The sequence below is a fragment of the Notothenia rossii genome (assembly GCF_949606895.1).
Source record: "Notothenia rossii genome assembly, chromosome: 1".
Taxonomy (NCBI): Eukaryota; Metazoa; Chordata; class Actinopteri; order Perciformes; family Nototheniidae; genus Notothenia; species Notothenia rossii.
In genome coordinates, this window is record NC_136912.1 from 66,886,957 (window position 1) to 66,911,956 (window position 25,000).

At 41.1% G+C, this 25,000-nt stretch overlaps 2 protein-coding genes and 1 pseudogene across 3 annotated transcripts in view; all 3 read right to left on the minus strand.

The window, feature by feature from the left end:
• LOC307037200 (E3 SUMO-protein ligase KIAA1586-like) overlaps nucleotides 1-569 on the minus strand; it is a 131,588-nt gene extending 131,019 nt beyond the window's left edge. The window contains exon 1 of the mRNA XM_079677978.1: nucleotides 422-569. The gene's annotated coding sequence lies outside the window, so the exon portion shown is untranslated. The remainder of the gene's footprint in view (nucleotides 1-421) is intronic.
• Nucleotides 1-20,798, minus strand: part of LOC307037320 (interferon-induced protein with tetratricopeptide repeats 1-like) — a 24,139-nt gene extending 3,341 nt beyond the window's left edge. Inside the window, exon 1 of the mRNA XM_079678107.1 lies at nucleotides 20,424-20,798. Within this exon, the coding sequence (XP_079534233.1) occupies nucleotides 20,424-20,431 (8 nt within the window). The 5' untranslated portion in view covers nucleotides 20,432-20,798. The remainder of the gene's footprint in view (nucleotides 1-20,423) is intronic.
• LOC307037332 (interferon-induced protein with tetratricopeptide repeats 1-like) lies at nucleotides 1,797-18,305 on the minus strand (annotated as a pseudogene). The gene is made up of 2 exons (XR_013810599.1): nucleotides 18,193-18,305; nucleotides 1,797-3,558 (listed from the first exon to the last, which is right to left on the minus strand). The product of XR_013810599.1 is annotated as an interferon-induced protein with tetratricopeptide repeats 1-like (transcript).
• Nucleotides 20,799-25,000: the final 4,202 nt, after the last annotated feature.

Below are 25,000 nucleotides of genomic sequence, written 5' to 3' on the forward strand. Positions count from 1 at the left end.
ACACACACACACACACACACACACACACACACACACACACAGACACACACACACACAACACACACACACACACACACACACACACACACACCACACACGCACACACACACACACACACACACACACCACACACCACACACACACGCGGGAAAATCTCCAAATGTCATGATGCTCGGAAGATTTATTTTCATTTAGCAATACAAGGTTACATAATGAGAACATTTGTTGTCAATTTGATAAACAAAAGACCAAAAGGTCAAAAAGGAATGAAGAAAAAGCGAGGGAACGAAAACCCTGCTGATGACTTGTAGGATTCATTATGCTAATATGTTTTACTCTGAGACTCACAAAGACATTAAATCAATCCTACTGACATTCATATACTTTTACAATGATAGAAACATCAGAAGCAGCTTCTCACCTCATCATTCAGCTGTTTATTTGACGCAGTAGTTCTGTAAATTTTAGGATGGTTCTGGTCTTGATGCTTTGTGTTCACTGCTATAAAGGAAGTGATGTGTAGCTTCTGCTAAATGCTGTAAATGATAGATGCAAATGTGCATGCAGTTTAAAATGGTCACACTGCTGACAAAGCAAATGTCAGAGGTGAGGCAGGTCCATATAAAATGTTATGATCATATGGTCTTATTGCACCTTGGTCCTTGACTATCATTTCCTTAGAAGGAAGCTAAACAACACATATCTCACATGACTCATCATTATATTACCTCTCAAGTGGATTTAAGGTTAAACTCTTCATCTTGGAGTGTTGGAGCTATACATTGATTTATATTATTTAGTCGTTCAACTTTTATTTAGTTGATTGTATATGTATCTTCTATTTACTGTAATGATTTCAGTTTATAAAGTAGTTGTTTATAGTATGCTTTTATTTTTGATGGCAGGTTTGGTCACAGGGTGTTTATGTATATATGGAGACAGGTGTAGGTGGGATTAGCGAGACTAAATGGGCATATGTTATTTTTACCAGGGAAAAGTCAAAAGGAGGCCACAAGAAAGGCAAAAAGGGCAAGATATAAGATAACCATTGATCTTGTACTGTTTGATATTGGATCATTAAGTTAACTTCCAATCGAGATTCTTGCCTGGACTTTGGATCTTTATTTCTTTATAATTTCGCAACTACACTTAGTAAAAAATACAAACCCAAGATACCACTTTCTTTATGACTGCACCCTCACAATCAGAACCCATTACATTGGCCAACTATGTGTGCATTGGCAAGGACTTATATATAAAGGTGAATTTATAAATATAAAAAAATACTTCAAATTGAAAAGGTGGACAAGGAAGCCCTCATATGTATACATACATGTCTATATTCATATATGATTTATTGAGAAAGGGACAGTGCATGATGATATGTAAATTAGTCGTGGCATTATTTTAATACATATTTATATAATATTATTTCCCCTTTGAGCAGCAGCTGTCTGCAGAGTGTCAGAATGAAGAACTGTTGGAGACACCTGCTACACCATGACGCTCTGCTGCTGCCATCTACTGCTGTAACCAGGTTACTGTTTGGATACCACTTCCTGTTGACAGGGTACTGCTGGACTTAAAAGATCAAACACTTCTTTTAACATAAAAGCTTATCTTTGATCTTTTCTCATATTTTCCCTTATCCCCTGGGAACATTCTTATACAGCTCTTTTGGTTAATCCTTTTTGATTTCAAAGTGGAATATTTAAGCACCTTGTGTGCAGTAAGGCTAAATTATGTGAAGAGAATATGAATGTATTAACCCTAAAGCAACCAAAGAAAAGTGGGTTTGCATAATTCCCTTTTATTGTTTTTACAGTATAGAGGCACTCTTGACATACAATCAGTTGCATCATGCAATAATATTGAGGTTATACATATCGAAATACCAATCACACATTTTTATATTACACAAATAAAGGCTTACGGCAATGCACATTTCATAGGTTATAGAGTATTTTAGCTCGAAAGAACAGTGCACATGGAAAACACATACACATAGTTCAGGAAAACAACATGTCAACAACCAGTGTTAAAAAGGATTTGGCTTGTTTCCTAAATCGAGTGTAGGCTACTACTGCTGACAGTTTTTCAGTGCATAAGTATAAGCTTTTAGATACATCTTTAAACAGCCTATACTACTTGTTAAAACTGCCTTTAAAGTACACAGCTCAATAAATAAGTATGTACAGATTATTTGTAGGTAATGCAATACCTATGTTTTTTTCTGATTGTTCTCCCTGTGCTGTCAAGAACACTACGGCTCTTGCAACTTTGCCAGAAACTTCCTTATTTCTCCGCACATTCTGTCCCTGCCTTTGTCTCTAATCTTCTCCAGAACTTTGATGCTGTCCTTACGAAAGAAGGATTGGTGCTGTATCGCTGCTGCCTTCATGTGACATCGTATTGACATTTTGCCATCCTGTTTTTGTAAATGTAGATATTTTGCGTAGCTGTTGAAAAGCACCTGTTGGCCTGCAAGTTCCAGATCACTTTTTAGCAGTTCCTGATATATCCGCTCGGCTTTAGCCTGTCCATCATGTGACTGTGCGTATATCGTGGCAAGGTGTATTTTCCTCATAAGTGAGGAATGGGGGTAAAGACAAATCACTTCCTGATGGAGACTGACTGCTCTGTCTAGCATGCTTTTCTTTGGGGGACCCTCACTCCAAAAGAGCCTCTTTTCGTAGTAGCAGAGAGCAGCACGTCTCTTCAGATAACGCTCATCTGGATGGTTCTTCAGAGCCTCCTCTGCCAAATCAATGGCCTCATCAGATATATACTTTCTGTAAATCCATAGCAATGGTTTTAAACCACTGTAGCTGCTGACAGGACTTCTCAAAACCTTTGTGGCTAACTCACGTGCTTTATCTTCAATACTTTCTCCTCTCATAGCACGTTGACAAAGGTAGTGAGCAGCAAGGTACAAGTTCTCTGGATCCTGTTCTTTGGCAATTCTCATTTGATCCAATATGTCATCTTCCAGCCCTGTGCTGCTGTGCTTAGAAGCATACAATAAAGCTAAGACATGCCAGCTGTTCCACTCCACCATGTCCGGCTGCATCTCGATGGCTCTCTGGAAGTAATCTGCAACCAGTTTTTATGTCGCCGTTAAACGTCATCAGCGTATAGGCTTTTTCAGCGTAGGTCTCCGGGTGGAGCTCCTCCTGGGATGGAGATGGGTATTTTTTAATCAGGGTGTCGATCTTAGACAGGTAGGCCTCGCTCTCTGCTTGGTCTCCCTGGTGGTGGTGCAGCCAAGCCAGGTTCCCGTAGTTCACCACTAACCAGGGGCCCTCATCTGCGCTTCTTATTTTGCAGAAAGCCTGTTTAGCCTTGTTGAAGAAACTTTGGGCGTCTTCACTGAAGCCCAGCCTGTATTGAATGAACCCTCGCAGGTTGTAGATGTGACCCAGCCATCTGTTTCCATTCTCAGTACCAATGTCTAACAAGTTGTCCCTACAACGTAAAAGTAAGGACCTGCTGAGGCCAAGATCCCAGGTGAAGTGGCACTGCAGGGCCTTCAGTCTGGACACCAGTGTTTGAGCAGCACTAATACAAAATAACAAAGTAAAAATATTTTAAAACATCCTGAATAGTTTAATACAAAATGCCTCTGAAGTTTGCAACACATACCCACTGTTAATCTAATGTAGAGGAAGGGAGAATGGAAGGAAGGAATGGAGTAAAAACACAGAATAGACGGATAGTAAATGATCCATTTCACTTAATCCACAGCTCTTCCCCCAAACCTTGAGCTTTGAAACTTTAAAAACTCTAAGAAAGGAAATTAAAAATACATGTAGAATAGAGAAGGTTTGGAAACATTTATATTCATATTTATATATTCATATTCATACTGCTAATACTTTGGATCCTTGAACTCAATAAAACATTCAATACATCCTTATGATACTCATTAAATATTTTTACAATGATGTATAATTCCAACCACTCTCTTCAGTCTGTGTACAAATGACACGACTTTACACATTGGAAATGCGTGCAATAGATACGCAGAAGTCCGATATTGCGTGCATATGATACGCTAACCATTCCCATTGAGATCTGATGCCGAGTTTTGCGTGCATATGATACGCCGCGTTTTGTCCGTCGGGTCTTGGTCGACCGGAAGCTGTGTGGTTCATAACAACATGTTCTTACTCAATACCAAGCCACGATTATTATTTTTATTTTAAATCGTATAATGTCGTACTTTTTTTGCCATCTGTGAGGAAAAGAAATAGGGCTCAGAGCTTCAGAATAATGAAATCTGTGTTTTAAAAATCTTTTTTTCCTTCTAATTTGTTATTCTTTTCTAAATAACACACTTTTATTTACTCAAACATAACAGACAATTATCCTTGTTTTTATTTATTCGTTTAATTCTATAATCTTGGGCTTTTTAGCATGCTTTTTAGTCGTAAATAAAGTCACCGTAAACAGACGTAGACGGTAATCTGATTACCCAAAATCCTCAGCTTGAAGCACGGGATGTTTTAGCCGCAATGCACGTTGGGATATGGTGTTAATGCGATATGATATCCGGAAAAAAAATCAGAGTTTAGGATGGCCATAATCCCCAGCTATCGTTTGGGACTACAGTCCCGTTGACAAACCCCGTGATTAATCTTCAAAATCTGGGATTGGATGTTGGAGTGGCAGTGCGCCAAGGTTATGCCGAGTGTCAAACTCTTTGAAATGGAACGAAACAACGGCAGACTATTCAAAACTGGACTCGAACGCCCCCCCCAGAACTACACATGCTGGCTATTGTGTTTCGCAACATGTTCTACTATGGCACGTCTCTACTGGGAATTGTAGTTTTAAAAGACGTTTTCGTTGTTCCCAAAATTAGAAGTTTACAGTATTAAACTGTGTACAGCCCTGGAGGTTTAGGCGATAGGAAACAAATTGGTGTGTACACATTTAAAACATGTAATTACTAAATGGGTGAAAATCACTTGTATCCATAATGGGCAGCATTAATATATACCCCAACCCAGTCTCATGGCATTTCGTGTTCACCAACACGATTTTTAATCTATTGATTCGTGTTCACCAACACGATTTTCCCCTTTTTTTCGTGTTGCACAGCACGATTTTAAAAGCAATGTATTTCTATTGGTAGTCTCACGGCATTACGTGTTATAGGAAGACCCGAAGCTGTGTGGTTCATAAAAGCATGTTCTTACTCAATATCAAGCCACAATTATTGCTTTTATTTTAAATCGTATAATTTCGGACTTTTGTTGCCATCTGTGAGGAAAATAAATGGGGCTGAGTGAGAGCCTCAGGATACTGAAATCTCTATTTTTTAAATATTTGTTTCCTTCTAATTTGTTATTCTTTTCAAAATAACACACTGTTATTTACTCACCAATAACACAGAATTATCCTTGTTTTTATTTATTGGTTTATTTCCATAATCTCGTGATTTTTTTACATCAGTCAGGAACTGAATTTCAAAATAAAAATAACTGGAAACAGATGTAGGCCTCTAGGAGTTTAGGATGGCCGAAGACACTACACTACCCATAATCTCCAGCTATCGTTTAGGACCAGTGCTTGAATTGGGCCGGTACTCACCGGTACGCAGTACTGGCACTTCTGATTTTTACCCATGTGGTACCGGCACTTCTTCACAATATATACTGAGTACCGGCAAGGTGCCGCTACTCAGTAGCTATATATTGTAAACGCAACGCAGCGCAAATGTGGGTCTGACTCTGCCTCACAGATGGTGACTGGCTGTCTACATGACGTGGCCTGACGACATTGCCACTTTCATACAGATCATACTAATGCCCTCGATTGGTCTCTGTGTGTCATTCAAGCTCGGGAGGGTGTGTGTTGGTGTATGTTTGGCGCAAGCGAGCGAGAAAGCGCGCGCACCGGTTACGTGTATTGTTGTTAGCATCTGGTGCTAGCTAGCTGCGCTAACGGATATAAGGAGCTGTTTCAACAACAAGGTGGAGGGACAGTCCTTTGCTGTCAGACTGAGAGGCTGATAACTACAGCTCTGGTGAGGTAAATTACTCTCTGAGTCTTTAGATAGTTAACTTAGTTTAAGTTATCTCAGTGGGTCTCAAACGGTTCTGTCACCATTTATGTAAACACATATTTCCATTTGAGGGGGTAGTGATTAGTAAAATATGCATGAATAATATAAACAAAATGTTAACTAGGTGAAAAAAGTTAAGATAAACTTGTTGAGAGCTAAAACTAGTCTTTGCTGTTGCCTCAAAGAGGAGCAGGGGGGAGAGGAGGGAGACAGGAGAGGCTGATTCAGGAGCCCAGACACACTCACAACTATAAATGAACCAAAAACAAATAAATAAACAAGTTTCAATGTTTTTTCATATTGGATATTGTATGTTACTGGTTATGGCCATGTACTTATGATTTTATGATTATTTAAATGTATACATTTTTGTTTCATATGGGTGTAGTCTCTTTATTTCCCCCTCAAAATGCACCAGATTGATGCATTTAAGTCCAACATTTAAAAAAAAATCTTACCGGGGGAACATGCCCCCGGACCCACCTATAGGATTTGAGACCCGGCCCCACTGTTCCCAAATAGATTTGCAATTTTTTTTAAATAGTAACCCATCTCCATATGTTTCTTTTTGGGTAGTAGATTTAAACTAGAGGGCTATCACTTTGTGCAGCAACGCTATTGACAAATAAATCCAGCAAAATGGCACAAAAAACTGGTAGTGGCCTCAGGGACGAGGAGTCATTTAACCAGCCAGTAGGAGTTAAGCTTTACTTTCTTTTATATCCATAAAGAAAAAGTAAATCTGTTTACAGTTGTTTCATTATGGATGTTGAGAGGTATCCATATATCTCTTCATTTTGCTCTCAAAGTGCACCAGATTGATGCATCTAACTTCAATATTTTAAAATAAATGTTCCCGGGGGAGCATGCCCCCGGACCCCCCTAGACTAGAGGTTGTCAGGTCCACTCCCCAGTTATAAAAATAGCACTTTACCACTGCACCCCCTCTAATCTCAGATGCACCCTGAGTCAGTTTGTTTAAGTACAGTGAGCCTTTCTAAAATATACAGTAAAGAGACAAACCCACCAGCATTATAGGATATACTATGACTTTGTCCCAAATACTTGTTGCTGATTTAGAGTACTGGCACCTTTTTTATTCCAATTCAAGCACTGTTTAGGACTACAGTCCCCGTGATTAATCTTCAAGCTCTGGGATTGGATGTTGGAGTGGCAGTGCGCCAAGGTTAGCCTATACTATTGCTCAAGTTTTACTTCTAACATTAATATCTGATTTATAAAACATCACAGACAGAAAGGTATATCCGTAATTGAATGGTAAGCTATTGATTCCATAGATTAGACCCTCCAGAAAAACGAGGGCTAAAATCCTTGATTATGCGATTAAACATGCAGGGTTTTTATGTGATTTTATGCAGTGAAATTGCGGGAAGTTGCGAAATATGCGGAAAGTTGCGAAAAGGAATAGATTTAAAAAAAAATATTGGGCTGTCTTATTTATTCTCTCTCACACACAACCTGCCACTAACACACACACACACACACACACACACACACACACACACACACACACACACACACACACACACACACACACACACACACACACACACACACACACACACACACACACACACACACACACACACACACACACACACACACACACACACACACACACCTCCGCCTCATTCTGTTTTCATTTACTCGTTCGTTATCTGACCAGCTTCAATCTTGTAGGCTACTCACTTCGTTTCTTGTAGCCCTCGAAAGGGTTTTGGAGGTTGATGCCTCGGTGAACGTGAGTTGTTTGGCTTTCTTGTCCGCAGCAGCAGAAAGCATTTTCGAATGTTTGAATGAATCAAAGTGGGTCGTCACCGTCGACTTTCTCTTATGCTCCAACACACAGTTGCACGGGGTGCAGAATAGTTTCCCCCCACTTTCGTGAAAGACATCGGGGTACTGCTTTGCCTGGTCTTTAGCAGAAATGTTCGTCGGTAAATGAGATGGATCAGATTTTTTCATCTTGGTGTTTTCTCTCTCGTGTGAGTTCCACACGTTCACTCTATGGTGTTGTTTACCTTCTGTGATGCGCGAGCTGATGACGTCACGTCTTCATCATCACTACTTCACGTCAAGACGAGTTAACTTTTTTATTTCTCAACTTTGTGTGGAAAAATGCGGGGATTATGCGGCCTTTTGATAAATATGCGGCCTTTTAAAAATCTGCGCCTTTTTGCTGATTATGCGGTAAATTCTGCGAATGCAGAATCGCGTTTTTCTGGAGGGTCTAATAGATGTGTCTCCCATTGCCCAAAACCCCTGACTATTCTTTCAACTTAGTATTTACATTCTTATATTCAAAGAAAATCAGCAATATCTTTAAAAACTACAAGTCCTTTTCTATCAGCTGTGCACCGTTATGGTTTAAATATAACCTATCTACCAATTGTATCAAATATAAAGGTCAGCCGAATTAAGGTTGATACTGCAAGGAGACGTATTGTGTGAAAATAAATGGAAGATGTTGTTTAATGGCTGATATATTTATGATCCACGTCACGTTTTCAGTTTTGGCGGCAGTTCTTCCTGTTTGTCTAGAAGTCTTCTCATCAGGGTTCTATAAATAAAATGGGGTTGCGTTCCGATAATCCAAAAATCAGCTCCTAAATTCTAACCCTATCTCCTATTCCTTGACCTCTGAGTGAAACGTCATGGGGTTAAGGGATAGTGGATAGGAGAATTCAAAAGGACTTAGGAGAAGAGACCGCTGTACTTTACAGAATCCAAATGCACTTTCACTATCCGACGTGTTTATGATGCGCCAGCGGACGTCATGAATGTGCGTCTGCTGCTGTGGGGAAACTATGGAAACTACAGTTTTCTATAGCGGACTACAACATGGATGTATAATAAGAAGGAGGGACTACTGTAAACTCATCTAGAGACTCTGCACCAGGGCTATTCAATTGGCGGCCCGCGGGCCAAATCCGGCCCCCGGGTGATATTTACTGGCCCTTTGAGTATAATGTTAAAAAGTAAAAAAAAAAAAATTAAAGTTTAATTAAAAACAAAATGTAATTAAAAAAAGAAAATTTGGGGCCCACCTACTAGCAACTCCTGTCATTTATTGCGTCTCTGCGCGCGTCCTCGCGGCTCGCGCTGCCCTTCACTACAAGCTTGCGTACCTTCGACGGTTTCGCGCCAATGGTACGATTAATCAAACCTGGTCAGCATAGTTGGATATCAAAATGTCTCTTTCTACGTTAAAAAACGAAAGGTTGACACTGAAAACCGGCAATTCAACAGCCAGTGGAAAGAGAAGTACTTGTGTGTAAATGTCAGTGGGAGGCCCGTGTGTTTAATCAGCAATGAGTGTTTATCGGTGTGTAAAGAGTACAACTTGAGAAGGCATTTTAAGACAGCTCACGCCAACTTTTGACGCCACTTTTCCAGCGGGCTCTGATGCTCGCCGCCAGAAGATTTTGGGGCTAACTTCGTGCTATGACCAAAGATGTAGCTCCCTGTTTCGGGCTTGCACTGACCAAGAGAGAGCTACCGCAGCGTCCCTACGAGTGGCCTGGATATTAGGCAAAAAGAAAAGGCCTTTTACGGACGCAGAGACAGTCAAAGAGTGTATGCTTGCATCAATTGAGGAAGTGGTTGCAGATGAGAAAATCGGAAAAAGCGTTATTGACTCAATTAAGAACATTCCGATTTCTGACACGTCAAAATCAAGGAGAGTGGAGACCCTTGCATCGGAAGTTTTTGAGATTCTCTTAGACAAACTGAGAAAGGCGGAGGTAACTTATGTCGCTAGCTATTGATGAATCCACTGACAGCAGCGATGTTGCACAGCTGTGCCTCTATGTTAGATTTTTTGATGGTGAGTTCTTTCGGGAGGATCTACTTGGATTAATTCCTTTGGATGGACACACGACCGGTGAGGTGATGTTCCGCAAAGTGGTTTCGTTTTTCAAGGCGCACAAGTTGGGATTGGATCGTATTAACATGCTTGTAACGGATGGGGCCCCTGCGATGTCGGGCCGAACACAGGGACTGTCCGCTAGGCTGGCAGATGTGGCTCCACAGCTGAGATCGCTTCATTGCCTCATCCACCAAAGCCTCCTGTGCGCAAAACTGAGTGGTGAGTTAAAAAACACAATGGACTCTGTCATGACGATTATTAACTTTATTCGTTGTAACTCCAGTTTACAGCACCGCCTTTTCCGCCAGATGTTGTCAGACATGTCAGCTCGATATAATGATTTGTTCATGCACAGTGACATTAGATGGCTAAGCAAAGGAAACGTCTTGAAACGATTTTGTGAACTTAAGGAGGAGATCATGGCGTTTCTCCGCAATTCAAAACATAAAAAAGCCAACGCCTTTCTGTGTCTGATAGAGAATTATGAGTTTTACGCTGCTGTTTGCTTTTTGAGCGACATTTTCCAACATCTGAACCAACTCAATTTGGAGCTGCAGGGCAGAGATAAAATGGTTACACAACTTGTGGAGAGACTCCATGCGTTTCAAAAAAAGCTCACACTTTTTTTTGCGGATTTATGTCCAGGCAAAATGCTCAATTTTCCAACCATGCGCACTGCAGGTTTACAAATCACCAAGGTGATGACTGGATTTATGGACGCATTGAAAACCAACTTTGCCGCAAGGTTTGACCATTTCAGTCTCCCGACTGAAGTGATGAGATTTGTGAAGGACCCTTTCTCTGTGAATGTAGAGGGGGAGTTTGCACTGAAAGCAAAGGAGCTGATTGTGACATTAAATGAGGCGTCTTTACAACTCGAACTCATTGACATTCAGTCATCAGATGACCTGCGACAGTCATTTCAGCTGGCAGGTTCTGAAAAGTTCTGGACTCATGAAGTCAGCCACGAGAAATTCCCTCATTCACGGGGTCTTGCACTTTTTGTCCTCACAATGTTTGGCTCGACTTACACGTGCGAATTGGCATTCTCACACATGAATGCCATAAAAACTAATAATCGAGCATCCCTCACTGACCAGTATCTGCATCACTATATGCGTATTACCATGACAAACAATCCCAATACATATGATTGTATGAACTATGAAAAGATTTTAAAATCAATACAAATGTATTTATTATAAACGTTAGTCCTTAACATCTATCACTGTGTATATCACCATTCAAACATCTTTTAAAAGTTGAACAAACTCCACACAGCTCAGTAAAGACTGAAATGTTGACTTTATTTGATAATTTCAGTAAAAACTAACGTTCACATTTCTCTTTTTGATTATAATACTGATGAACGTTCAGAACAAAGCACTTTGGCAACTTACCACATACGTTTTAAAATGCTTAATAAGCACCGTAACGTTCATGATATAATTTCTCGGTCATAATCGGTTGTTTTCATGAACGGCCGACTGTTGAGTGACGGCAAATGCTGCAGCTGCAATGCATTGTGGGGCAGCATTTTCTCCTCTCCTTCCGTCAAGTGGTCCAGTGGTTCCTAAGCTAAAGGAGGTTATAAAGGAAGTTTGAAACCTCCTTTCCTTTCATTTGGAGAATTGGAACGGCACTTAACATGGCTGCCACTGACGTACTTCCGGGTCATTTCACTTGGTTAGGAAGGTTCCTAAGCTAAATGGACTATTGGAACGCAACCTGGGTTTGTGTTGTGTATCGCGATGATGCTCGAAATGTCCCTTATAGGCCTACGTCTGTTTCCGGTGACTTTATTTTTAAATTCAGTTCCTGAGAAACAGCTAAAAAGCCAGAGATTATAGAATCAAACGAATAAATAAAAACAAGGATAATTGTGTGTTATTGTTGAGTAAATAACAGTGTGTTATTTAGAAAAGAATAACAAATTAGAAGAAAAAAAATATTTTAAAAAATCCAGATTTCATTATTCTGAGGCTCAGAGCCTCATTTATTTTACTCACAGACGGCAAAAAAAGTCCGACATTATTCAATTTAAAATAAAAACAATAATTGTGGCTTGATATTGAGTAAGAACCTGCAGGGGTCGGCAACTGGCGGACCGGATCCTGACCCAGACGCCGACCTATACGGGCCCGGAGCTATAATCAATACATTAATAGGGGCTTTTTCGGCGCCTGCTGCTTTTTTAACGCTGATTTGGGTGACTTGTGTAATTCGTGGAGAACCGAAGAGTTTTCGTTTTGGGGGTGGGGGGCGGGGGGGGAGTCCTTCCGTCAGTCCGACTTCTTAAAAAAGAAAATCTAGAAAGAAATCTAGACCGCAAAAATAATTAAACAAGTGAGTACCTGTTTTTCCTGGCCAAGGACAGGTTCCTTGAACATAACACGAGCGTAACGTGTCTTCACGTGGTATATGTCTCGTCTGAAATGAGTGCTGACGGAGAGCACCAACGCCGCTCCAGCTCTTCAAATATTGCAGTACCCATAAGGAGCCATGCCGCAGTGTTTGCATGGCTGTGTCTTTAGTTGTAAGCACAGTGGCGATCTGTTGTTATTAGCATCTGGTTAGCTAGCTATGCTAACAAATTTAAAGGACACATACCATGCTTTTCCGGTTATTACCCGTCCCCTTCTGTGTTATGAAGGTTTTTCTGCATGTAAACGGTGTGCAGAGTCAAAACCCTCAAAGTACACCCTGTAGCGAGTAAAACTCTAACACAGAAAATACCTCCGCAAAATGCCTCGTTGGTGAAACGTCATCATGACGTCATCATCCATTTGATTCTTTCGGGTACGTGCTTACGAAAGCACGTACCCGGAACTAAATGGGCCAATCCGTGGAGCCATTACGTTATGTCCACGGAACCTTTACGTTAAGCCCCTGCTGATTGTTCCAAATTGACCAATCCACACACACACTCAGTGCATGCAGCCCTGCTGATTTCTGCTCCGTGCTGCAGGCTGATAACAGACAGTTGGGATCGCGCAAAATTCTCTCTGCAGACCCATTCTCACAGCGTTTATCAACCTATAAACCTTTTTCTTACTCAATATCAAGCCACACTTATTGTTTTTATTTCGGCTGTGACTTTGTGTGTGTTCAGGTTGAGTTTGGCTGTGTTTGGCTGTGTATCGATAAACAAGGAAATCGCGGAGGGGGGGGGGGGGGGGGGGGAGGGGAGCTGCAGCGAGCCGTTTAGTGGAGAAAGTGAATACTGCTGAATACACATACTTTACAGAGATGCTGTATGCGAAACCAATGTGAGTTTGGAAAATTGCACAGTATTTTTCTATTTTTGTATACCTCAACAATGGAATTATGGTCAGTGGAAATGGCCATGACATGTGTCCTTTAAAGAGCTTTTCTACAACCAGGTGGAAGAGAGCTCTCTCCTGAGCAGGGCAGGAATTTCACGAGGGCCACGAGGGCCATGGCCAACACCAACACCAGCATATTTTGAAGGAGGAAAAAAAAATCAGCGGTGCGCTTGATTTGAGCCTGGAATGCACCGCTCGGACGGTCTATGATGACAGTTGACATCAGTCTAGGACCTATCTCCGCCCACCCCCTCACGCGTCCGTGTGCGTAGGACGGTCTCGGATCTAGCTAGCTGATTCTCCGCTCAAGAAAAGGCTGAGGTGAGGTAAGGTTTTGTGATGATCCTGTTTGCCGTTAAGTTTTTCATTTGTCCAGCTTTAAGTGTAATTTTATGGATAACATTACTATTTCTTGCTCGTATGGTAATGCATAATTATAATATTTTGAAGTGTTTTTGTTACTACTTGGATAAGTTATGTTGCAGTTGTGTCCTTTTTTTATTATTATCTAGTGCTAGGCAGTTAGCGCTGTGTTGTTAGCTGTCAAAGACCTCTGTGCAGACTTATTTGACCACCGGCGATCGCAGACGGAAGTTCAAAGTTTGCTGCTCGTTTATATCGCCCAATTTTCAAAACGCGATCAAAATACCCATTCACATGTCTTGTGGCATGCCTGAACTGTCCACAAAAAAATTACGTTACCCCCACTGGCCAGAACTAGCTTAGTTAGCTTAGCATAGCAACTGCCATTCAATTACATTGTAATTGACGTCCTTTCAAAACATATTGTGTTAAAGTTATTATGTAAGCTTAAATAAAGTAATGAACTCATTATTTACCTTTCGGGCGTCTGGAAAATGGCCTTGGTTTTGTGGAAATGTCCAGGGAAACCGTTTATATGCTTAATCCATTTACAAAGAAAAACAGTCAGTATTTTTTCATGTAATTCCACCATGATGTCGGCCAACTCTTTCTGGTCAGCCGAAACAAATGTATTCATAATGCCATACATCGACAAACGTGTGAAGAAGTCTCCTATCAAACCAAAAGGTCTTCATTTGTTGTCAACCAACTGTTTCTCAAAGACGGCGCTATATTTCATGTGTGCACCGAACCGAGTTTCCATTACAGAAAAGCGTGACTTCCGTATCTGACCTCGTACTCAAAAGGTGGAATAAAAGTCAATACACTTTGATACGGGGTCAGTCAAACAGACCCGAGATTCCTGGTGTTATGCCACCTATTGTTTGTAAGGGGTATTGCATGTCTTTCCGTCTCCAAATTAAGCCATCATCCCATTTGCGCAAAGAGGTTAACGTGAACGACTGCCATTAAGAGATTTTGTCTCATTGTTTTTTGTGTTGTTACTTGCAGCAACATTAGTTTGTTTTCTTTTATCATCCCCAGATAAAACTATGCCGAGCAAACAGCGAAGGGAGAAGTGTATTAAAATAAACTTTGAAGATGCAGCTAAAAACTGCAAAACAATGGACTCATTTTTCAGGAGGTAAGTGGTAAATAATGATTCAAGAGGGAACAAGATATTGTAGTTTGTTAGTATACAAATGGTGTCCTCACCAAACTACAGGGACATGTGCCGTGGATGCTTAAAGTACATTGCATTGCCCACAGACTAGAGCTATGTCTGAAGGATGCCTTCAAGGGCACATACTTTGAACAGGTAGGAGGAGTAATTCTTCTATAAAATATGAAAATAGAATTTGTAATACAATGTCTGATTAATGCCTTAATAATGCCTATTTAATTCTGTATTTTCTGTTTTTCTTTGAACAAGATTGATGATCTGCTCATGAAGATTTACTCTCTCTACCGTCGTTCTCCCAAAAAATGGAGGGAGTTGAAGGCCATTGGAGAGGAACTGGAGGAGCACGTCATTAAACCAGCTCGCTCCGTGGGGACCAGGTGGATAGATCACAGGAGGAGGGCTGTTTCCTGTCTTGCGACAAAAAACTACAGAAGCATTGTTACCCACCTCCAGGAAAGACAGGATGAGGCATCACCAGACAAAGAAAAGATCAGGGCAGTGTTAAGGCAGTTGACCTCACCAAAGTTTATTCTTCACATGGCACTGTATCAGGATCTTCTATCTGACCTGGCTGAACTCTCACTGAATTTCCAAGGCGATCAACTGCCCTTGTCGTGTGTGCGTAGCAGGATCCTGGCTGCACAGGCTGCGCTACGCAAACAAACAGAGAAGCCAGGCCCCTATCTCCGTCCAGTGCTTGAGTCCTTCACAACCACCAGTGAGGAATTTGCATACAATGATATTAACATCAGAAAGTCCAATGTTTCTGCCGAAGCCTTCCTTCTGTCAAGGAAAAACATAGTTGACAACATCATTGCGGCCATTGGTGAGAGATTCTCTACTTTCTCCACTGACCCTGTACTCCTGGCTGCCGAAATATTCGATCCCATCAATTTCCCAACAGAACCAAATTTCTTAGAGGAGTTTGGGGAGGAGGAAATCCATCATTTGTGTAAACACTTCGAGCCCCTCCTGACCAAAAATGGCTGCAATGTGCCTGAGGTAGACAAAGAATGGTTCAGAGCCAAACACGACATTGTGCGTCACCATAGTAGGGAAACTTTCCTCCCATTATGGTCCAGATTCTTGTTGGAGAAGGGAAGAATGTACCCCAATCTGCTGCACCTAATACAAATAGTCCTAGTTTTTCCTGTCTCTACCTCTCAAGTTGAACGGCAGTTCTCAGTAATGAAGAGAATGCAGGGCGATTGGCGTTTAAGCCTGCACACTTCAACAATTGAAGATCTACTCCTCATCAAATCCCAGGGTTGTGCTCCTGCTGAATATCAAAGTGATGAAGCTGTGGCAAGATGGTGGGCAGCTGGCATCAACAAAAGGAGACCCAATATTCATCTCTATGGTGAAAGGAACCCCAAAAGTCCAAATCTCCCTGACTCGTCATCATCTCCATCTTCAAGTGACTCAGAATAAGGACGCACCTTGACGTAGGCCCACTACCACAGTCTCACAGTGAGCCAAACATGTCTGTGCTATAAGAATCCTTTGTAGTTTTAATAAAGAATTTGTTTAATTGCAATTTGGTGTCCATTGAATGCTTAATAAATATATATAAAAGTATTGTAAATGCATATACAATCGTAGTCACTTCATATCGTATGTTAAATCATTGTTTTAATTTATGGCCTTGGTGCCCTGGCTTTTGGCCTTTGTGCCCTTAAAAAATGGACAACTCAAAAGGCCAAGTGGCCTTGCCCCTAAAATGACGAAATTCCAGGCCTGCCTGAGAGGCTCAAATAACCTCAGCTCAGTGAGGTTCAGGCACACCTTGATATGATCATTATAGTTATTAATGAGACTAAATAAAAAACAGGTATAAAATACTATATGACAGTAACAAAAAAGTTGTTAAAAATAACAAGAATAGAGTTTAAAAGGGGAGTGATTTGTAAAATATCCAAAAAGAAAAATCTGCTTACAGTTCTGTTTCAAATGGGTGTTGACAGATGAATCCATAGATCTCTTAATTTTGCTCTCAAAGTGCACCAGATTGATGCTTTCAACTTCAATATTTTAAAAAAATCTTCCCGGGGGAGCATGCCCCCGGACCCTCCTAGAGGAGGTTAGGTCCCCCGCACCCACTTAAATCATGTTCACATGGATAGGATACTAAATACATTTGCACACATCTTGTGTCCGTATCTTTCTGTTTTGGTGGTCATGCCACAACCGTGCACGTGCATGCATACGTAAGTCATGGTGAGATATCTGGATTAAGAGGTTGCTTTTTCTTTGCACAACATGAAAGAAAGGCAAAATGAATGGGCTGTGATTTTAGTTTGTTTAAGCAGAGGTTGAGTTCAATCATTTGTACGGCCCTCGGAGGATGTTGTAAAAATTGAAAGGAAAAAGGTTCCCCACCCCTGCTGTAAATAATAATAAAAACCCTTGATTTATAACTTAACATCTCTGTCTCTATTGATCTGAGTATGTTATAAAGAATAGCCAGTTAATTGAAGCCTTTGTCAGATGGTTTATTACGCAGTTTTTTTCTGCTTCTAATAGTTCTCTCTTTTTTCACCATACCTGTGTTTGCACCACTGTAACCAATGAGCACCTGCATGTGTATGAGAATGGCCCTGAAACCATTTCAACCCAGATTTACAAACTTCTGGCAGGATAAGCTCGAGCTCAATCCTCGCACTGAATTTAAAAAAAGGGAGTGAGGGACTGCAATATAAGAGGGAAAGAAAGAGAAACTTTAAAACTGTTCAATTGTTATGATGTGTTAAGACTGATATTGTTCTATAATCGGCTGAAACTGTTAAGTCATGATGTGAAACGGTTAACAAAGAAAAAGGGAAACTCAAGCTGCTGCTACACTTTATTTTATTTATCTAAAATTAAGCACTTTTAAGATGCACATATTTTCAAAAGCTATTTTATTTATTTTCTCTATTTTATTTTTAAATGCAGCCCGAGAGGAAAATTAAACATATCCACAGTATTTTACTGTATATCTGTATAGTTCAATGTTAATTGACAATAAATATTGTTGTTTTTGAATTGTACTTTCTTTATTTGATTTGCAGTCAGTTGTTGATTACATGCAGACGTTGATAAATCTACAGGCTACTTCAATATATATCACACTCATTTATGAAGCAAGCTCGTTGCATTTTAGCTGAATACCCCTGGTCTATGGTAAGAACCGGTAAGAACATGTTTTTATGAACCGCACAGCTTCCGGTCTACCAAGACCCGACGGACAAAACGTGGCGTATCATATGCACGCAAAATCGGACTTCTGCGTATCTATTGCACGCAGTTCCAATGTGTAAAGTCGTGTCATTTGTACGCAGACTGAAGAGAGTGGGTTGATAATTCAGAAGCAGATACTCACCTCATCATTCAGCTGTTTCCTCAAATCAGTAGTTCTGTAAATGTTGAGATGGTTTTGCTCTTGATGCTTTGGGTCAGCTGCTATAAAGTCAGTGATATGCCCCTTCTGCTTTGCTGCAAATAATGAGAGATGTTGTTGAGCATGCATATTTAAATGTTCACATTGCCAAAACGCAAATGCCAGAGGCAATGCATTTAACTCATAAATACTAAAACAAGTTCCGAATAGTTTAATGTAGCCTAATATCCTCTAAAGTGTGCTGTGTTTGGATAATAATAATAATATATTGTATTTATAAGCGCACTTTTCATTTGCGTAAACAAAACTCAAAGTGCTACAAAATTTAAAAGGGTGAAACAAAACAACAAAAATAATAGAATCAATTAAAAACAATTAAAAAACAATTAAAACAACATAGTGAAAGCCGTGACATTCATGCCGGCATTGCATAATGTGGGGGATTTAAAAATCTAGTTAAAGGCTATTCTAAAAAGATGCGTTTTTAGGCCCTTTTTTGATCCACAGGCTTTCAAAAAAGGCCTAAAAACGCATCTTTTTAGATTTTCAGTCTGTGGTGTCCTCAGCTGGTTTGGGAGGGCATTCCACAGTCTCGGAGCAGCTGAGCAGAAGGCTCGGTCTCCCATGGTCTTCAGTTTTATCCTTGGTGGGATGAGGAGGTTTGCCTTTACTGAACGTAGTTTCCTCGTGGAGGTTTGTGGGGTGAGCAATTCCTTGATGTAGGAGATAGTATTTCCATATATGCACTGATGAGTGAAGAGGGTGATTTTGTAGTCAATCCTGAGTGAGACCGGGAGCCAGTGCAGTGATTTGAGGATGGGTGTGATGTATTCGTACTTCTGCACACTCATCAGGATCCTAGCAGCGGTGTTTTGGATGTATTGCAGCTTCTGGATGTTCTTGCTCGGAGTCCCAATGAGAAGTGCGTCACAGTAGTCCAGCCTGGAGGAGACAAAGGCGTGGACAAGTTTTTCCGCATCTGGCAGACTGAGTGTGGGGCGGGGTTTCGCAATATTTCTCAGGTGGTAGAAAGAGGTCTTGCATATTTGCTTGATGTGGGCCTCAAAGTTCAGGTGAGGATCCATTTGAACTCCCAGATTGGTAACCGTTGATGAGAGTGGAATGTTCTGACCGGAGAAGGTGATGCTGGTGATGGCGGATGAACAAACCTGATGTGGAGTGCCAATAAGAATGGCTTCAGTTTTGGAGCTGTTTAGCTGGAGGAAGTTGTGCTTAATCCACACCTTTATCTCCTCCAGGCATGTGGTTATTGTGAATGATGGCAGAGGTGCAGAGGGGGTTGGGTTTGCTCTGATGTAGAGCTGTGTGTCATCAGCATAGCAATGGAAAGATATTCCATGCCGGCTGATGACACGACCAAGGGGGGACATGTATATGGTGAAAAGGGTGGGGCCTGACAACACAAGTCACAGAGTGTGTTCTTGATTTAGCCACTCCCAAGGTGACGTGCTCAGTCACATTTGATAGGGAGGAAGGGAGACGGATACAAATGGGGAAATTAAACTTGAATGAACAGGAACTTTGGAGGGAAGGATTTATTTTTGTATTTGTGTTAGTTGCTGGACACAAAATAATTGAGCTCTACAAAGTGTACTGTGTTTGAAAAGCTAAACATGATTTCATATGCAGCAAGGATCAAAGTAACTTTAATGAAGCAGTAGTAAAAAATGGAGGCAACATAATAAATACATAATAAGGGAATTAATGGATAAAAGAGTATCACAATAACCGAAGACTAGGGAAAAGTGAGATAAGAAGGAAGAAAGGAAAAGCAGAAAGGTAAGAGATCATTTTAAAAAGGTAAGGAAGGAAGATACAAGTAAGTAAGGTATAGGGTGGTAGGAAGAAAGGTATGAAATTGAGCAACAAAGAGTCAAACAAAGCAGCCAGCAAGCATTACAGTGAATAAGGGAAATAAAATGGTTAGTACAAAATCAAAATTGTAAACAGATGGATTCAGCATTTCTCCTCCTACTGAAACACAACCTCGAATAAATTAATCAGTAATAGGCTTACTATTGAAAAATGGACAAACATAATTTTAAAATCGAAGAGATAAATTAAGAATTAAGAAGGAACGGATTGGGTGATAACGCTCATATTTGTCCAATAACTCAATAGTAAGACATTCATTCAATCCCAATGTAACTTATTATTTACTTTTACAGTGAAATCCAGAATCAGCAACTCACCTCCTCATTCAGCTGTTTCCTCAGCTCTGTAGTTCTGTAAATGTTGGGATGGTTTTTGCTCTTGATGCTCTGGTATAAAGTAAGTGATGTGTATCTTCAGTTTTGCTGTAAATGATGGGATGTTGTGGAGTACGGAGCTTTAAATGCTCACTGCTAACAAAACAAATGTCAGAGGCGGGGCATTAATGCAAAAATCTCATGAACTGCCTCGTCACGCCTTGATTTTTGTTTTCGAGTAATGGAAACTAAAGGGAGTATTCTGTGCGTGCCTTTACTTTTGATTCCACATTTTTGATGGGTCAAATGTTCCGTTCAAGTGGGCAAAGGTGTTTTTCTTTTCTTCTTAAAGCCATAAGGGTCATTCCAGAATTGCAGGACATTTAGAAGTGAAAACTTTTGAGAACCTTTTAATTTTCTGTTATGTATTTTAGAATAACCGGGTGTAAACCAAACATTGATTTTGCCAGTTGCTTTTATTCATTTTTTTTTATAAGAGTTTCAACTGATCACTGAAGTGTTCTGGGTCCTTGAACATGCACAACCTACTCCAAAACCATTTTAAGCTTTCATTTATCAGAAACAGGAAAATAAACTGTACTGTGTGTGCTTCTAAGGTTGTGTCAAAGTGAAACTCATCCCTTATGTGCATTAGGGCGTTCCCTTTTTCCAGGAAATACATTTCTTGAGAACTGAAACTAACCCTAAATCGCTTTATGATTGACATTCAGCCTCACCCTTACTCACTATTTTCTACATTGTAGATGAATACGGAAGACATATGAATGTGATTTTGCCTTTTGCTTTGCATACTCTTAGCTTCTCTCAGTCAGCTTCATAAGGTCATCCCCTGGAATGGTTTTCCAACAGTCGTGAAGGACTTCCCAGAGGTGCTGAGCACTTGTTGGTTGTTTTTGCTTCACTCTGCATTCCAACTGATCCCAAACCATCTCAATTGGGTTAAGGTGGGGTGATGATGGAGGCCAGTGTCACAGTTTGTGAAACAAGCAGGACCGAAATGCAGATATAAACTGAAAAAACTCCTTTATTTCAAGGCTACGATATATATACAATGACAAAACAGAACACTCACCGCAGAACTAGTCATGGCACAAGACAAACCGACAAAGACAGACAGAAAACCCAGCACTTAAATACACAAAAGACTAATCACGCAACAAGACACAGGTGAGGAGGGAGGAGGAAACACAGGGGCCACATGTGAACACAATTAGACACACCAGGGAAAAGGACCAGACAATAAACAGGAGGAAAACATGACAGGGAAAACAGCAAAACACCCAAACCTAGACATAGAATCGTGACAGCCAGGTCATCTGACGCAGCACTCTTATCATTTTCCTTCTTAGTCTACATAGCTTGGAGGTGTATTTGAGGTCACTGTCTCAAACCAGATGGGACAGCATGGCGCTGCAGAATGCTGTGGTAGCAATGTTTGTTAAGAAATTAAGGCCAGTCGATCCGGAACATTTCAAGAACTTTGAATGTATCCTCAAGTGCAGTCGCAAAAACCATCGAACGCTATGATGAAACTGGCTCTCATGAGGAGCCCCCAAAATTGAAGGCACACTTAAAGTAATGCTGGACTGTCTTTTCTCTTTACTGAGTTCAGTGGTTCTTGCCATAATATGGATTACAACAGTAGTCAAATAGAGCTATCCACTGTGCACTACCCTTACCTCTGCACAACACAACTGATGGTCTCAAACACATTAAGAAGGAAAGTAATTCCACAAATTGACTCTTGACAAGGCACACGTGTTAATAGAAAACCATTCCAGGTGACGACCTCATGAAGCTGACTGAGAGAAGCCAAGAGTGTGCAAAGCTGTCATCAAGACAAAGGGAGCTACTATGAAGAATATAAAATAAAAATCATATTCTGGATTGTTTAACACTCAACGTATGCGTTCTTCCATAGTTTTGATGTTTTCAGTATTAATCTACAAAGTAGAACACAATTAAAATAAACAAAAAACATTGAATGAGAAGGTGTGTCCAATCTTTTGACTGGTACTGTATTTCAGTTACTAATTAAGAGGGAACATGAACATGGTTTGCTAATATTATTGACATTAAAACATTTTTGGTTCTGTTGTTTGGATTTCATAGTGTAACTATGTAACTGTTTCCTCTTTACCTGCAGTTGTATCCTAGCAATGAGCTCTGCCTGCATCTCTCTCTAAGGGTCATCGCCATCAGCGTCATCTGATATTGGTTACGGAAAAAGTCAAGTCAACTTTAAGGTCAATCTTTCAGTTTGTGTGTACAGACAGAGAGATAGAAATGACGTTTCCAACAATCCCTAATACAAAAATACAATGATACAGTATACAGATATGTATATAAATATGTATAAAATATGTATATCCTATATACACAATCAACAGACACATTCACACATATACACACATTAAGATACAAAACACAACAATGAATATATACAAAATAACAGTCACTTCAATATTAATATCTTTGGGAATGTACATTAGTGCAAGATTGTCCATAGAATGTGCATTTAGTGCAAGATTGTCCATAGCAGCGTAAAAAAAAAAGTGTCTGGGGCTGGATTTGATTGTCTGAGTGTGAAGAGGCAGGTGGAGGGATGGGTGGGGTCACTAGCGATGCTGAGTGCTCTGCGGGTGAGGCGGGTGTTGTAAATGTCCAGGAGTGATGGGAGTGAGGCACCGATGATCCTCTCAGCTGTGTTCACGATGCGCTGCAGGGTCTTGCGATTGGATGCTGTGCAGCTTCCGAACCACACCGTGATGTAACCACTGAGGATGCTCTCAGTGGCGCCTCGGTAGAAGGTGAGCATGATGGGGGGGGAAGCTTCTGCTCTCTTCAGTTTGCGGACGAAGTAGAGGCGCTGCTGGGCTTTCTTGGTGATTGACGTGGTGTTGTTACTCCAGGAGTCAAATGTCATCATTACATTAACAACTAATTATGAAATAACATTATTCAAGAACATTTTTAAGGAATACGTTTGTCATCATTTATGTTTTCTTAAACTTTAGTTTAAATCTCATTAATATCAATAACGTGCTGTGGACCTTTTTGTCATACCTGCCAGTTCCTCTGTGCTGGTGCTTGGTTCTCCCTGTGAAGGACACGGCTATTATCTCCACCTTTGCATAGGAAAAAATACGAGGAGCACAACTTATTTTCAATTGATTCTAGTGTCACAGTACATTATATTAACTGTATAATGGCCTAAAGTGTACTTAACGTATGCCAATGTTGGTGCTTTTGAGGGAGATCCAGTACTATAGTTGATTGTAATGTTTCCATGCTGTGATGAAACATCAGACGGACTCAACTTGCTGGATGTCTACATGCTTTATTCAAGGCTTGCTTACACCCGCGCTGTGTGCACACCAGTGGCGTAGCGGAGGCCCCCGCACCCCCCGCAGTGCGGGGGAGCCCCGGACCTTAGGGGGCCCCGCCCCCACTGTAGGCTATCCTCTTAGATTTCGTAACGCGGGAACAGGGCGCAGAGGGCGGCCCCCGTCCCTGCTATGTTGCTAGGCACCCCGTCCCTGTCATGTGTACGCTGCCTCTAGTAGTACAACAGTGTATCATTATAATTATTTGCTGACCTGCGATAGGGCTAGCCGGCTGATAACTAATGTTCATTGGCAGGCTGGGCAGCGTTCAAAACAAAGCGGGAAGCATTGCTCATATAAATAACGTTCATTAGTTGCGTTGCCGGTAAACATGAAAAATGAAGCGCCACTACCCAAGCGGTGCTCAGAAAAGCAAAATGAGAGCGAAAGCCGAACAGGAGAGGGCAAAACTACCTAAAATAACGTCATTGTTCCGGCAGGCAGCAAAGGTAGACGTAGACTCTAACGTTACTGCAGATAGGCAACCCCCCCCCCCGGCCCCCGGCCGTCAGCTCCGAGTCCAGGCAGACAGCCCAGCAGCCCCGTTACAGCCGAACCAGCTAGTCGTGGCTCGCGCTTCGAGACAGGTTAGACATTAGAATAATAGAACGTTTTATTCGCCATAACCAGTAAGAGTATGCTACAGGTTACATTGGAATTGGAATCTAATCCGTTCATTTTTGCAGGTCAGCAAGAAGTCAGCTGTGCCCCCTCCGAGGCCAGTTCAGACATAGCCAAGGTTGCCCAGCCAGCTAGCCGTGCCCCGACAGTGACAGCAGCTCCCACCCACCCTCGGGACACGTTGGCCAGCGACAACTCTGTGACTGAATACCCTACTGATAGGGGGAAATTCCCTGTAGATTTAGAAGACGATGATGTTAAACGGTACATTCTGAATAACGGGCCATGCAAGCCTGAAGGGCCATTCAAAAGGGATGGGAAGGGAAGGTGTTTTCCAAAAAAGTTTTATAACAAAACATCTCAAATTGGATGTAGAATTCCGGGCAAGTGGCTATGTTACTCGCCATCTATGGACCGGGTGTACTGTGAGCAGTGCTGGCGGTGACAGAACGTCTGCCCATCACCTCCACCAAGCGTGGAGAATAGGAATACATTATTGGCAGGGTCTCTCTAAAAAGATTAAGGAACACGAATTCTCTCGCTCTCATTTGG